Raw genomic sequence first — 13,655 nt, 5'->3', positions numbered from 1 at the left:
GCATTTGTGACAGTCGATGAGCATGATGAAGCGACTCGTCTTTGTCACTCAAAGCCTGTAGTATACATCAGAACTCAGTCCCATTAAGTAAGAGTTCGGGTTGGAGGAGGGGCTTCACCCAGCCCTGGAAGGAGAGGTAGGGCCTTGACTGTCATGACCCAGAAAGGTGTTGCTGAAAGCTGAAAGTGTTAGTCGTTCAGTCGTGTCCGGCTCTTTGCGACCCCGTGGACTGTAGCCCGCCAGGCTCCTCTGTCTGTGGAATTCTCCAGATGAGAATACTGGAGTGGGCTGCCATTCCCTTCTCCAGGCGGTCTTCCTGACCCAGGGATTGAATCCAGGTCTCCTGCATTGCAGGCAGATTCTTTACCGGCTGAGCTACCAGCTGCCCCTCCCACTCTCCCGCAAAGGTGTGGCACACCCCTTTTATGTCGTATCTTGGGGGCAGGTTGGTCCCCTGGTGGGTCATGGCTCCTTCCCACCTCTCCAATAAATAGTGGCCCTTTGTACGCCAGTCCTAGTGTGAAGCAACTGTCCTGAGCCAGGTGATGTGCTATGAACCAGTCAGAAAACGGATCTGTTCCTTCCCTCCTGGGGAAGCTAGAACTGGATTGCTTTCCATGATGAAAATTGTGCTTCTTGTAGACCACTAGTTATCCCTGGGGCTTGTTAGAACTATGACTCTCCCTAGAAGCTGCCAGATTAAATACTAACATCCACTGCAAATAAGCAGCCACTTTCTAAAATGGGCCATTGTTGAGTAACAGCACATATTCTTCCCTTCCTCATATTACCCCTCCACCCATCCCCTCCCCCTGCCCCATCCTCCACTGGCTGGATTGACTGACATCTCTCTCTTGCTCCTGGTACATGTCCATTGAATTTTGGTGCGGGGGACCTGTCCCATGTCTTCCTCACTCAGAGACTTAAGCTGATGGAGTTGTCGCCATCTGGAAATGGCTGGTGGCTGCAGCAGGAAGAAGAGTTCTAAAATATTTATTTCTAGATGAACTCCTGTCCATATTTTATTAACCACAAAAAGACGTAGCAAAGCCAAACTGGAAGAGAGTGGAAATTATCATCCTCTCCCATACCGACAGGTAGAGAGGAAACGGATACTGGGAACATCACACTTGAGAGCCCGCCTCCCAGAGGAGCTGCCCTCTTTGTTAGTAATTTGCCCTCACTAAACACTGTCCTGTCTCCCTTCATTGTCCCAAAGCACCACTAAACACAAGGCTTTTCTACACGTCAGACTTTTAATCACAGGATGAAGTAGACAGAAGGCATTTATAGTACAGGGCTGGAAACAAGTTTTACGTTCAACGTCAGACATCAACGATTGTCAAAATTTATTTGTCATTCTCCGCCACAGGGAATTTGTCGCCATCCACTTCCTTCTCTAGGCCTCTGTTCTTTGCCGTGTTCTGTCCCAGTGCCCCTGCCTGTCCCTGCGTCTCCCATCCTTCTGCGTTCGCTATTAACACACTGCTTACTTCCTCTGCAGGGTAGTTTATCCCTTGTTTCACCATCTTTTTCCACCACATTGCTGGTAAGGATTGATAAATAAATGAAAGACACTTGTTTCCTTTATTCACAACAGTCTGACACTAAATGCCTGACTTTTTCCTTCCCTAGCTGACCAGCGCTCTAACACTTGCTGGGTGCCTTGTAATTCAGTTCAGTTCTGGCTCTGTTTATCTGAAGTAAGCATCAGATTCTACACGTTAAGCGCTCAGTCCCACAGGGTTGGCCCCACTTCAGACACCAATCGCAAGTCCTGGTCTTTGCATGTATGATTGTTAGGCTGTAAATCAGTGGTTCCCACAGCCCCCTTCTTGGGCTCAACAGTTTGCTAGACTAGCTCGTGGAATATGAGGAATCCCTTCCTTAGTCCTTCAGTTTATTATATAATGAAGGGTAAAATGAACACCCAGATGAAGAGGTGCTTAGCGAGGTCTGGAAAGGTCTCAAGAGCAGAGTTTCTGTCTGCGGAGTTGGGATACACCACCCTCCCAGCACATGGATACTTTCATGCTCTCCCAATCCTGTACTTTAGGGGTGTTTGTGGAGGTTTCCTAACATAGGCATGATCGACTGATCATTCACTTGACCTGCAGCTCCTCTCCCCACCTCAGAGGATAAAGAGTGGGGTTGAAAGTTCCAGGATTCTAATTGCAGTTTGGTCTTTCTGGCATTCAGCCCCCATACAGGAGCCTACCAGCAGTCATCTCATTAGGACAAAAGATGCTCCCATAACCTAGGAAATTCCAAGGGATTTAGGAACCCTGTGTAAGATGTTTCTCCTACCACCATCGCTTAGGAAATTACAGGGTTTTAGGAGGTCTGTGTCAGGAACTGGGGGTGCTGACTACTATATATATTTCTTATTTTTTCACAGCAAGGGAGACAGGAGCTCACTTTTCACATTTTAAGGATCCCATCAAAAAATTTCCTGGGCTAAAAAGCCAAAAAATAAAACAAAACAACCCATCCTCTTCACTATCTTGCTGAATAAATGATGCCTCTCTCATAAAGAAAAGTTTGGTTGAAATGTTTAACTGGCATTTTACCCTACTCTAGCTGCTTGCAGTGAAATTGGTTTTTTATAATGTTAATATACAATATACATTTTGCCACCTAAATCTGTTGGGTTCCTGAGTTTGTATTGTAAGAATGTGGATAGTGAGGGATTCTTTTACATTTGATTAACCAACCTATTTGGGTTCTTTACTTCCTCACCCATTTTTTTAGCCTCTTTAACTTGTCATGATTGAGAAATATATTAACGCCATCCATTATTACTGGGATCCCATTATTTTCTCACGAATTCCCAATAGTTTTTGCTTTATATCTACAGTCCAATACTATGTTATGTGATGCATAATAGTTCAATATGATATTTTCTCTGTGGGAATTACTCCTTTCAAATATAAAGCAATCATCTAGAGTTCTTTTTACCTTGAATTTTATTGTTTTTGATACATTTACTTTTCCCTGGTACATATTTATTCAGCTAATTATTAATACTTTTAGTCATGTGGCATGACTTCATCAAATACATATCTTTTTCTGACTAGCCTAGAGGGAGATTTTGTTTGACTTTCTCACACCTATCTTGCCATAAACACTTTATACTTGTGTCTTCAAACCTTTGGCTATAACATAGCATGGGAATTCCATGTCTATCCTGACCACACTGCGTGACGGGCACTGCAAACTTAGTACAGATACAGCATGAGAGAGGCTATATGTCATAGGGTGATATGCATGTGAAACGGCTCTGGCCACTCAAGGAGCAGCTTCCACATCATAGTGGGAAGTTTGCTAAGTTTTCTGGAGGGTATAGACCTTGAGGGGAAGGCGTTTAGTTGGGGAGGAATAAGGCCTCACCTTCCAGCTAATACGTTTTCTGTCCTTGAAGTGACAAAGACGAGTGCCTGTATCAGTCACGATTTGTATCTCTCCTTCAGGCTCGTAAGTCTTATGGCAAGTAAATGTTTATCCACTGTTTTGCCTCTAGTCTAATTGTCAGTCATCATTTTTGGAGCTCTTATAAGTTATGGTCTGATTTTGCATGTGCCATTGGTTTTTAGCGAAAAGTTGGGGGAGGGTGAGTTATAGATCACTAGCCAGATACCATCGTAAATTGGAATTTCTTAAATTATTAGTAATCATTTTAAAAAATCCTAATCTTCCCTTACTGGATCTTTGTTTTCATTTATGAATAAGTGTCATGAAGAAAATTTAATTAAAAAAATAAATAAGTTAACAAGCTGTAGAAACAACCGGAGGCCTTGTACTACCCTGGACTCTGGAATCATGAATGCAGGTCCAGTGTTCAGTTCTGCCACTAATTAGCTGTGTTCCTGGGCAAGTGACTTAAACTCTCTGGACCTCAGTTTGCTTTTCTGTAAAATGGGGATAATAATATTCACGCTAGAAAGTGGTAGTGAAAATCAGAGGCAATCTGCGGTATGTTTACCAGAACTTGCTCTCTTTTGGCCTCATATGGATTTGAGAAGCTGAATCACAATCAGAAGAACTATTAGGGAGATGGAGTCAGAACAGGGGAACTTGGATGAATTCAACGTTTCACAAAAGTACCAAGTCTAGAGTAGCCTGTTTACAACTAGGGTGGTCTGTCTCCTGAGTTGTACCTTTATGAGCATCCTGGGTGGAGAAATGATTCTGCCTCCTTCCAAGCCTATATCATTTAAGTATTCATTGAATTGTTTTAAAAGGTGGAGTGAAGAGAATGAAATTCTCTTCATGTCCAAAATAAAGAAAACACTAAGATTTTCTGAACTGGACAGCTTCTCGAAGGCATATGAAAATGTCTTGAAGTTATATAATAAGCTAAATAACTTATCTCTGTACAGAGCACTCCATCACATCTTCTTTAATTTAGAAATGTCAGCTGAATGCGGTGACAGACTTCAGGGGACTGTCATGCTTCTGCCATGAGACCTGGAGGGGCATTTTAGAAAAATACTTAAAAATTGTTGGTCAGCACAGCTGAGGAGCTGTCATAAGTCTTCTGTCTGCTCCAGGGGAGCAGAATCAGTTTGCATTTCACCATAATGTGAGGAGTCACGTGCGGAAGCCTGAGTTAACTGGTAATGTTTCTATGAAGATCTGGTTAAAACTGGCACTGTATCTCTGCATACATGACAGCAGTGGTATTGCGATGCTGGCTGATGACAAGTGCCCGGGAGTCTGCCCAGCTGGCCCGCCTTCACTCCAGCTCCTGCCCTGGGACACTCTCCTTGACGCCTTGTGCCTCCTGATGCTCCTTCCTCCTGATGTAGTCTTTCTTGGGTAAGGGGACAAAAATCGTCACCATCTGACTGTCCTCAATCTTTCTGCTCCCCTGGCAGCTGAGGAAGACTCTGTAGTTCTGTGTCCATGGCTTCTTTCCTTGCCATCTTGCACCTGCCTGAGGGGGAAGGTGTGACGGCCCAGCCAGACACGTTTGAATAAATTAGCTGCTTTTGTAAGCCACCGTGCAAGGGCTGGCTTTGTTAGTTCTGCCACTGTCCTGTTCTTCTGGCTTCTGTGATGAAGACTGGGGGATGAAGGCAGGGCAGGGGTCTTACTGTAGCTACCCCATGCTGATAAGAGTCTGTACCGTCATCATCATTATTCATAACTATAAAGCAATCACAATCATTGGGACAGCCAGATAAAGCACCGCTAGAAAAGAAAACCCAACTAATACTCTGAACTCTCAAGATAGAAATCAAACAATTATTTACTATAGTCCCCACAGAATTGTGAACACTTTGTGTAGGTAATGTCACAGGATCTGGAGTAAGAGTTCATTCATTCACGAAAATTCAGCAGACCCTCATCAGTCCTAGTTTGTGCAAACTGTCCTTCCAGGGCTGTGGAGGATGGAGAGATGTGTCAGAAATGGATCCCTCACCTCAGGGATTTTGGTATGAAAGGACAGATAAACCATGTATCCAGAAGGTACAGTTCAAGGTAGAGGCTGTTCACTTCCTTTTTTAAAAAACTGAAGTATAGTTGATTGCTAATGTTATGTTAGTTTCTGGCAAATTGATTCAGAAATATATATATATATATATATATATATATATGTATATTCTTTTTCATATTCTTTTCCCTTATGCTTTATGGGATGTTGAATGTAGTTCCCTTTGCTATATAATAGGATCTTGTTGTTGTCCATCCTATGCATAATAGTTTGCATCTGCTAATTCCAAACTCCCAATCCAACCTCCCCCATCAAGTCTTTTCCCTGTGTCTGTGAGTCTGCTTCTGTTTCATAGATGGGTTCATCTGTGGCACATTTTAGATTACATGTATAAGTGATATATACGGTAGCTGTCTTTCTGTCTCTAACTTACTTCACTTAGTATGATCATCTCTAGGTCCATCCATGTAGTTGCAAGACATTATTTCATTCTTTTATGGTTGAGTAATATTCCACTCTGTGTGTGTGTGTGTGTGTGTGTGTGTGTGTGTGTGTGTGTGTGTGTGTATAATCCATTCATCTGTCAATGAACATTTAACTTGCTTCCATGTCCTGGTTATTGTAAATAGTGCTGCATGAACATTGGGCTGCATGTGTCTTTTTTTTTTTTTTAATAGAAAACCTAAATTTATTTGTTAAGCCATCACAAAGACAAAACAATTATCTGAAATACTTTGAGAACTTCATCCCAATTCCGCTTGTTCTTTAACAGAAACTGACCTGAGAGGCTGGCAATGAAAGGATACAACCTAAGCGGTTATAACAGAGCAGACTGATGAAACTTGGTGAAAGGAGCAAAGGCTAGGCAGGAGCACTTGTGTTAGTGGCAGTACGTGTGGCTGGGCTGTTTCTGAAGAGGCTCCCTAGAGTTAACTGACCTGGGTCCCCAGTTAGTAAAAAGATCTTTATCCCTATGGAAAGTGCAGAGATTAGGATTTCTCTGAGACCTCTGTTTTTCTTTTTTAAGGAGTTAAGGGTATCTGTTGGCCCTAAGGAGTATAGCTTAGATTCAGCCTCTCTTTCCCACGCAGTCTACCTACACCTTCAAACACCAGTGCATTTCCACCACTTAGTCCTGCTAGGTTTTGAGGATGCATATAGAGAAGGTGGGAATCATAGGCCTACTCAGAGAGTACACCTAGACACAACAGTTTGGGGTAAATCATAAACTGCAAATACCCTTCTGGTTAAGTTAATCCACCTTTGTTAATAAAGGTCATAGTTTCTTGTGCTGGTGACAGCTTCTTGTCTCAGTATACTCTGTCTCAAGAAAGAACTGGTTCAGCTAAGTTTTGGAGAAAGAAAAAGACTTTCATCAACACCCACTCCAGAGTGGAAGAGGCACCAAGTTCTCTCCTACAGTTATGAGCAGAATCCTAAAGCCGCATCCATCATTTTCAGTGATCAACATCTGCATCCTCAAACTGTCCAGCAACTGTTGGCGTAGTATCTACCTCCATCCCATCTTCATAATCTCTTATTGAATCTTCTGTCCGGACTCCAGCCATGTTATACTGGCTGCTCACAGACTGAGAAAGCATTCCTTCCAATCTCTCCAGTGTGGCTTGGCCTTCTGCTGTTAAATGGGATAATCCTTCTTCGTAGGTATAAAATGTAGGGATGTCCCCCTGCCCTTGTTCACGGGCTTCCGCATCATATTCGTCTCCATCGTAATCATCTGAATCTTCATCCTCAGGATCTGGATGCAAAGCCTGGCATTCACACATTGCAGTGAACATTGCCTCCAATGCTGATTTATCACTAGGCACAAATCTAAACTCAGCAATAGGTTCAACGTCATCATCACTATCTTCCTCCTCTTCATCAGCAACCGATTCTTTTGATTCTTCTCCAAATTTGGCATTCACCATAACATACAGATGCTCTCGAGGATAGGCGTTTAGGTCCCTGGATACTGCATGCAAACTAATGGTGGGGTATTCCAGAGAGAATCCTAATCCAGAGCCATCTAACCAAGACAGGTGGCTTTCAGCGATGTAAAGGGTGCCGGTGCCGAGGCCCTTCCCGTTCAGCACAGCCTCGGTGTCTGGTTGCTGCTGTCGTAGGCCCTCAGCCGACCCGGGCGGCGGGAAACTTCTGAGGAAGCTCATTACTGCGAGGAGCACTGAGACACCGGCCAGGAGCTGGCTCTGCATGTGTCTTTTTGAATTATAGTTTTGCCTGGATATATGCCTAGGAGTCTGGGCTTTCCCAGTGGCTCAGCGGTAAAGAATCTGCTTGCAGTGCAGGAGCTGCAGGTTTGATCCCTGGGTCGGGAAGATCCTTGGAGGAAGGTATGGCAATCCAGTCTGGTATTCTTGCCTGGGAATCCCGTGGATAGAGCCTTGCGGGCTCCAGTGCATAGGGTTGCCAAGAGTCAGACATGACTGAAGCAGCTTAACACGCATGCCTAGGAGTGGGATTGCTGGATAACATGGTAGCTCTATTTTTAGTTTTTTGAGGAATCTCCGTACTCTTTTCCATGGTTTCTGCACCAGTTTACATTCCCATGACAGTGTAGGAGGAAAATCTTTTCTCTATACTCTCTCCAGCATTTGTTATTTGTAGACTTTTTAATGATGGCCATTCTGACTGGTGTGAGGTAATACCTCATTGTAGTTTTGACTTGCATTTCTCTAATAATAAGCTATGATGAGCATCTTTTCATATGTCAAGTGGCCATCTGTATATCTTCTTTGGGGAAATATCTATTTAGGTCTTCTGAGGTGCTCACTTCTGAAAGGGGGTACTGACACAGCACTGGCTCAGAGAGTTCAGAAGATCGAGCCAATGGGTTGTTTTGGGGACAAGATTGTCCCTAACAGATGTGACCTCTGCTACTGCTGCTAAGTCACTTCAGTTGCATCCGACTCTGTGCGACCCCATAGATGGCAGCCCACCAGGCTCCCCCTGTCCCTGAGATTCTCCAGGCAAGAACACTCGAGTGGGTTGCCATTTCCTTCTCCAATGCATGAAAGTGAAAAGTGAAAGTGAAGTCGCTCAGTCTTGCCTGACTCCTAGCGACCCCATGGACTGCAGCCTACCAGGCTCCTCCATCCATGGGATTTTCCAGGCAAGAGTACTGGAGTGGGGTGCCATTGCCTTCTTCGGATGTGACCTCAGGGCCCTTTATCACCCATGCTTGGTTCTCACAGAGAACATCCCTAAAGCTGCCGGCAGGTCTCTTCCCTTTCTTGCTGGCCATCAATTCTCTCCTGTCCTTCCCTGTTTCCGTTGCATCTCAGCAGCCCCTCCCATGGTGGCAGCAGTATTGAGATTCTCCACCCTCCTACCAGACCCTTGTCCTGCCCCTGACTCTCCAAATGCCCCCATACACCCAGGAGTATTTTACCCAGTCCCCTTACCCCAGATGGCTTCCCTAGGCCCCCACCCTGCTTCGGGTAGAGCACTAAGTTTGAACCTTGGTGGACACCAGTGGGGTGACCCTTCTGTTTGCAGAAACGTGGGGGTAGATGTCTCAGAGGGAGAAGTACTGGGCTGGCTTTGGATGACTGATCCTGCTTCGTGAAGCTATTCCGGTAGCATGGTCAATCACTTGGCACTTGTCCCAGGCCCTTGTCAATTGTCCGCTCCCTTTCCATGTGGATAAACTCACTTTTTCCCACGTATTTGTTCACGTGGCCTGTACATCACCAGTTGACTGGTTTGGACAGTTGATGGAGCCCCAACTCTACCGTCCAACGCTAGTGATTTTGTGAAAGGGTGTCCTGAGTGGGGAAGAGATGGCAGGCCCACCAGAAGAAGTAGGCAGAAGGCACTGCTGAGACCAGACCCAGACTTTCTAAATCTAGAGCTCAGAACAGACTGGTTTCCTTGACAACAGGGATGAAGTCTGCTCATCTGTTCCTGAGGGTGGGCTCTGTGTGTGTGTGAAAAGCGCAGGTTCTTGCGGACAAGAAAGGCGATCCTTTCTTTATAAGTGTAGCAGCCCATTTCTGAGAATTTGCCAAGTCTTCCTGTATTATTAACAATATTAAAAACTTCCTAGGTGGCACAGTAATACCAGTTACATAATCTGCACCTTGGACTCCAGATACAGAATCTTCCTTTCCTTTCCACTGCATTGCCTCTGATCCTTATTCTACCAGACTTGCAATACCTTTTTGATAACATTTTAGGATGTCAGTTGAACATGGACTCACCCCTAGCACTCTTGAAGGCTAAATGAAAAGCATTTCTTGTTTCTCCAGCTAGCGATGCTTTGTGTGGCCAGGCTGCTGGGAGGGAATGAAAATCAGCTCCTGACAAGCTGATGTTGGCTCAAACCTACACTTGTCAAATGGCGTCCTCATAAAGGCTTTGGGATCTAAACCCTCATTCTTGATGCAAACCAGAGGACTCAGGCTAAAAGTGGGTCCATTTGTTTTCCCCACCAGGCCTGATTTCAAGCAGCACGTCCTGTCTTGATAGAGGCTTGGTGTTTAATTCATGCACCGCCCCTCCCTGCCTATGCATTATTAAAGCCTCTTTAAAAAGCAGTCTATGGATTGCAGGGGAGAAGCCTGCCAGCAGTGATTTCACATCTCCTGCAAGAAGCGACATCTGCTGCTAAAGAAAACTTAGAGAAAAGATTTTGCAAAATAGCTGATGGCAGATCTAATAAAGATGGCCCTCAGACCCTGAGTTTATAAAAGCCGCTAATTTGTTCAAATATGTCTTATTTGTGTGTGTGTGTCTATGTCAGAGAATGGAGTTCTTGAATGCTTGGTAATATAGATGGGAAATTGTGAGTGGGGACTTATGGGCCAAGAGTGACTGTGACAAGATGGAATTAATTAACAGGGGAAGGTGGATTCAGCTGAATGTATGAACAGACAGATGGAGGCCGGAAACTGGTGCCTTTCTATGAGGGACTCTTTCCTCGCGAGTTTCGCAGTTCTGTGTCTCAGATTTAGCTCCTGCCTGTCCCCCTCCCCCAGGACTCCAGGGGATGAGCTGTGTCTTTCTAAAGCCCTTCTCAAATTCCTTTGTTTCCTTGTCTTTCTGAGAGGAAAGACACTGCCTCCCCCGTGCAGCGCAATCTGTGGGCTCTTCTGAGGCTGAGTTCTTTGTTTGGAGGCTCCCTGGCCCCTGGGACCATGTCCGCTCTGACTCTAGATGGCACAAGATCCTCCTCTCCGGCCCCCTCCCACATCCCTGCGGGCCATCTAAGGATGGCTGTGGAGGAGGTGAGACTAGGGGCTGTGTTTCCTGCCTCAGCCCTTCCCCCATACGGACCAAGCAAATCACATGCTTGTGTTCAAATCACAGACTCAAAAGAGCCCCTCAAACTGGTAGGAACTCTGAGCTCTGTTTTACTGCTGGGGAAATAGAAGCCCAGAGAGTTTCCATGGCTTGTTGTCCATCACAGAGTAAGTTAGTTCCAGGACCAGAGCTCTGGTCTCTCGAGTCTGTCCATTGCTCCTTCCCCAGCCCCTGGAATGTCCACTAGCGCCCTGGGTCCTCAGCGTGTTGTACATGTCAGATGTATGCCCAGTGATCAGGCAAGCTTCCGGTTTCATACATATGTGATTGCGATGGAGCCAGATATACATTGCATTCAGAAGTTTCTAAATTGCACAAAAATTAATTGAGAACTTACTGTGAGCCTCGCATTGAACAAGATTCTTCTTTGGGGATCCTGGATTTTTATAGACGAGCCTTAGGTAGGAGTGTCCCTGGCTAGAGTCCAGTGCCGTTTTTGATTGACTGACAATAGAGTTTTGCAAATTGTAAAGACCCATAGGCTTCGTACTATATATTTCTGTACTGCTTCGTGGCTTGTTTACAAAACATTAGCTTTGTTCTATCTTCCTCCAGAATCGTGGCCACGTCCTCACCTGTTACCTGTGCCACTTAACCCTCCGAACCCAGTGAAGGGAAGGGGAGGTTGAAAATATAGCTGTAACACCACTTTGGGGCACTGGGTCCAACAGAATATCAACAGTGTTATAATGCCTGTGGTGCCTTGAAGATGAAGTGTGGAAACTATCCCCAAGAATTTCCCTTCAGTCTGTGTGGGTGCAGAGCCTGCTGCCTGTTGAACCACAGGTCTGGTTCAGGGAAATGGAAGGTTGGCTGACGCAGCATCTGCCTCCCGTTGTAGGTGTCAGCAGGAAGATGCCTGGGCTGCTGGACATGACAGGTGGGCTGGCCATTTAGCAGATGCTGCCTAATGAATGCAGCAACCTAGGGGGACATCAGAAAGCTCAGCATACATCTCTGTAGGGGTCTGTGGGGGAGCTTCCTCTTCCCCAGAGGCCCATCTGTAACTCTAGCAAGAGATGGTGCATCCATGGATGGTTGGTGGGCCTTCAGATCCAGGACTGGAGGGCCTGGAGGAGCTGTCTATCCCACCTCCACATAACCACATAACCAGTTCCTAAAGGGCCGCTCACATCTATCAGACACTGTCGTGGGTGCTGGGATACAGTGAGGAGAAAAATCAGAGTCCAGAGTGCTCACTATTGTACTATGGAACCCCTTCAACGAGGAGCAGAATCAGAGGGCATCCTTCTATCTGAGAACTCCCAGCCTCGTGACAGGTGGAAGCCTGTTCTAGTTCTTTATTTTTAGATTTTTCAAGAAAGACATTTCCACATGAGCTTTTCTTCTATCACACGCAGTCTTTTCTGTTATTTTTATCCCCTGCTTCAGTTTCAAACTTTTGCTCATATCTTTTCCTTTCCCCTCAAAGCCACAGCATCCTGAGGCTGTGGTAGGCAAGGTGGGTGGGAGCCTGTCCTGGGAAGAGCCCTGGGTAAGCACAAGTGCCCTCCTTCCTCCCTTTTAGGTGCCCCAGAAAACTGCAGGTTGCCCCTTTTCTCCACTCACAGGTGCCCAGGATCCCTGTTGCAATAAGTTAAGGCAGCCCGTATCTCCCTAAGTGCGCTGTGTTCTCCTTGGGTTCCTTGAGCCTCGGATGTCTGCAAACTCCAGGCAGAAAGCCATCTCCTTAGGTCACAGTGATGAAGGCAGAATTAACAAACAACCGACTGGCTTTCCCAGGAAAAAAGCTGACTTTTAACGGGAGGAGACATATTAGGCAAATAAACCTCTAAATAATGGGCTTCAGGCACGGAGGAGTGGGGTGAGGATATTGAGGCAGCCTAGTGAGATTTGGGGGCAGAGTGCCCCTCCCCGCACTCTAAACCTGTGGCTTAGTTGGCCCCACACACAGACAGGACTCATTTTGTTCTATGACTGGCTCTTTCATACAAGCACTGCGTGTGCATCTACCTAAATGTGTCTGTGTCCATGCTTATTTCTTCTTAGGTCACTGCTTTTTTTTTTTTTTTTTTTGCCATACCACGAGGCATGTGGGATCTTAGTTCCCTGACCAGGATCAAATCTGTGCCCCTCGCAGTGGAAGCATGGAATCCTAACCACTGGATGACCAGGGAAGTCCCCATGGTCACTGTTTAATTTAGGTGCGTCTGAAGGCAATGGCACCCCACTCCAGCACTCTTGCCTGGAAAATCCCATGGATGGAGGAGCCTGGTAGGCTGCAGTCCATGGGGTCGCTAAGAGTCGGACACGACTGAGCGACTTCACTTTCACTTTTTACTTACATGCACTGGAGAAGGAAATGGCAACCCACTTGAGAGTTCTTGCCTGGAGAATCCCAGGGACGGGGGAGCCTGGTGGGCTGCCATCTGTGGGGTCGCACAGAGTTGGACAAGACTGAAGCGACTTAGCAGCAGCAGCAGTGTAACTAACAGGGCTTCCTAGGTGGCGCTAGTGGTAAAGAACCTGCCTACCAAGGCAGGAGACCTGGGTTTGATCCCTAGCTTGGGAACATCCCCTGGAGGAGGGCATGGCAACCCACTCCAATATTCTTGCCTGAAATTTCCATGGACAGAGGAGCCTGGCAGGCTCCAGTCCATAGGGTTGCAAAGAGTCGAACATTACTGAATTGATTTAACATGAGTAACTAACACTGGCCCTTTGACCCTTTTGAAGTACATCAGTGTTCAAAACACCTTAGGTGATGCCTGGCTCACATGTCCCCATCATCCATCCCCAGGGGATCACGCTCATTTTTTCCCACTCCATTCACACAAGGTAGAAGAGATGAGATGCTGCACATGGAGTATTCCAGGGCTGCAATTTGGAAAGGAAATAGGGTTCATTTTCTTGACACTATCTTTCGCCGGTT

The 13,655-nt window shown here is 45.9% G+C and overlaps 2 protein-coding genes across 2 annotated transcripts in view; one reads left to right on the top strand and one right to left on the bottom strand.

The window, feature by feature from the left end:
- Positions 1 to 13,655, top strand: part of ADD2 (adducin 2) — a 125,244-nt gene that overhangs the window by 31,805 nt on the left and 79,784 nt on the right. The window lies entirely within an intron of this gene.
- On the bottom strand, positions 5,813 to 7,647 carry LOC101107178 (methylosome subunit pICln-like). Its single transcript, XM_042246318.2, has one exon. The coding sequence runs from the start codon at positions 7,606 to 7,608 to the stop codon at positions 6,895 to 6,897; it is 714 nt and encodes a 237-aa protein (XP_042102252.1). The 5' UTR covers positions 7,609 to 7,647; the 3' UTR covers positions 5,813 to 6,894.

The sequence above is a fragment of the Ovis aries genome, chromosome 3, assembly GCF_016772045.2.
Source record: "Ovis aries strain OAR_USU_Benz2616 breed Rambouillet chromosome 3, ARS-UI_Ramb_v3.0, whole genome shotgun sequence".
Classification (NCBI taxonomy): domain Eukaryota; kingdom Metazoa; phylum Chordata; class Mammalia; order Artiodactyla; family Bovidae; genus Ovis; species Ovis aries.
The sequence above is the reverse complement of the archived record's forward strand: the minus strand, read 5'-3'. Positions and strand labels throughout refer to the sequence as shown.

Excerpts from the sequence above, each read along its gene's own strand:
- LOC101107178 (XM_042246318.2), bottom strand. The coding sequence starts at position 7,608 with ATGAGCTTCCTCAGAAGTTTCCCGCCGCCCGGGTCGGCTGAGGGCCTA.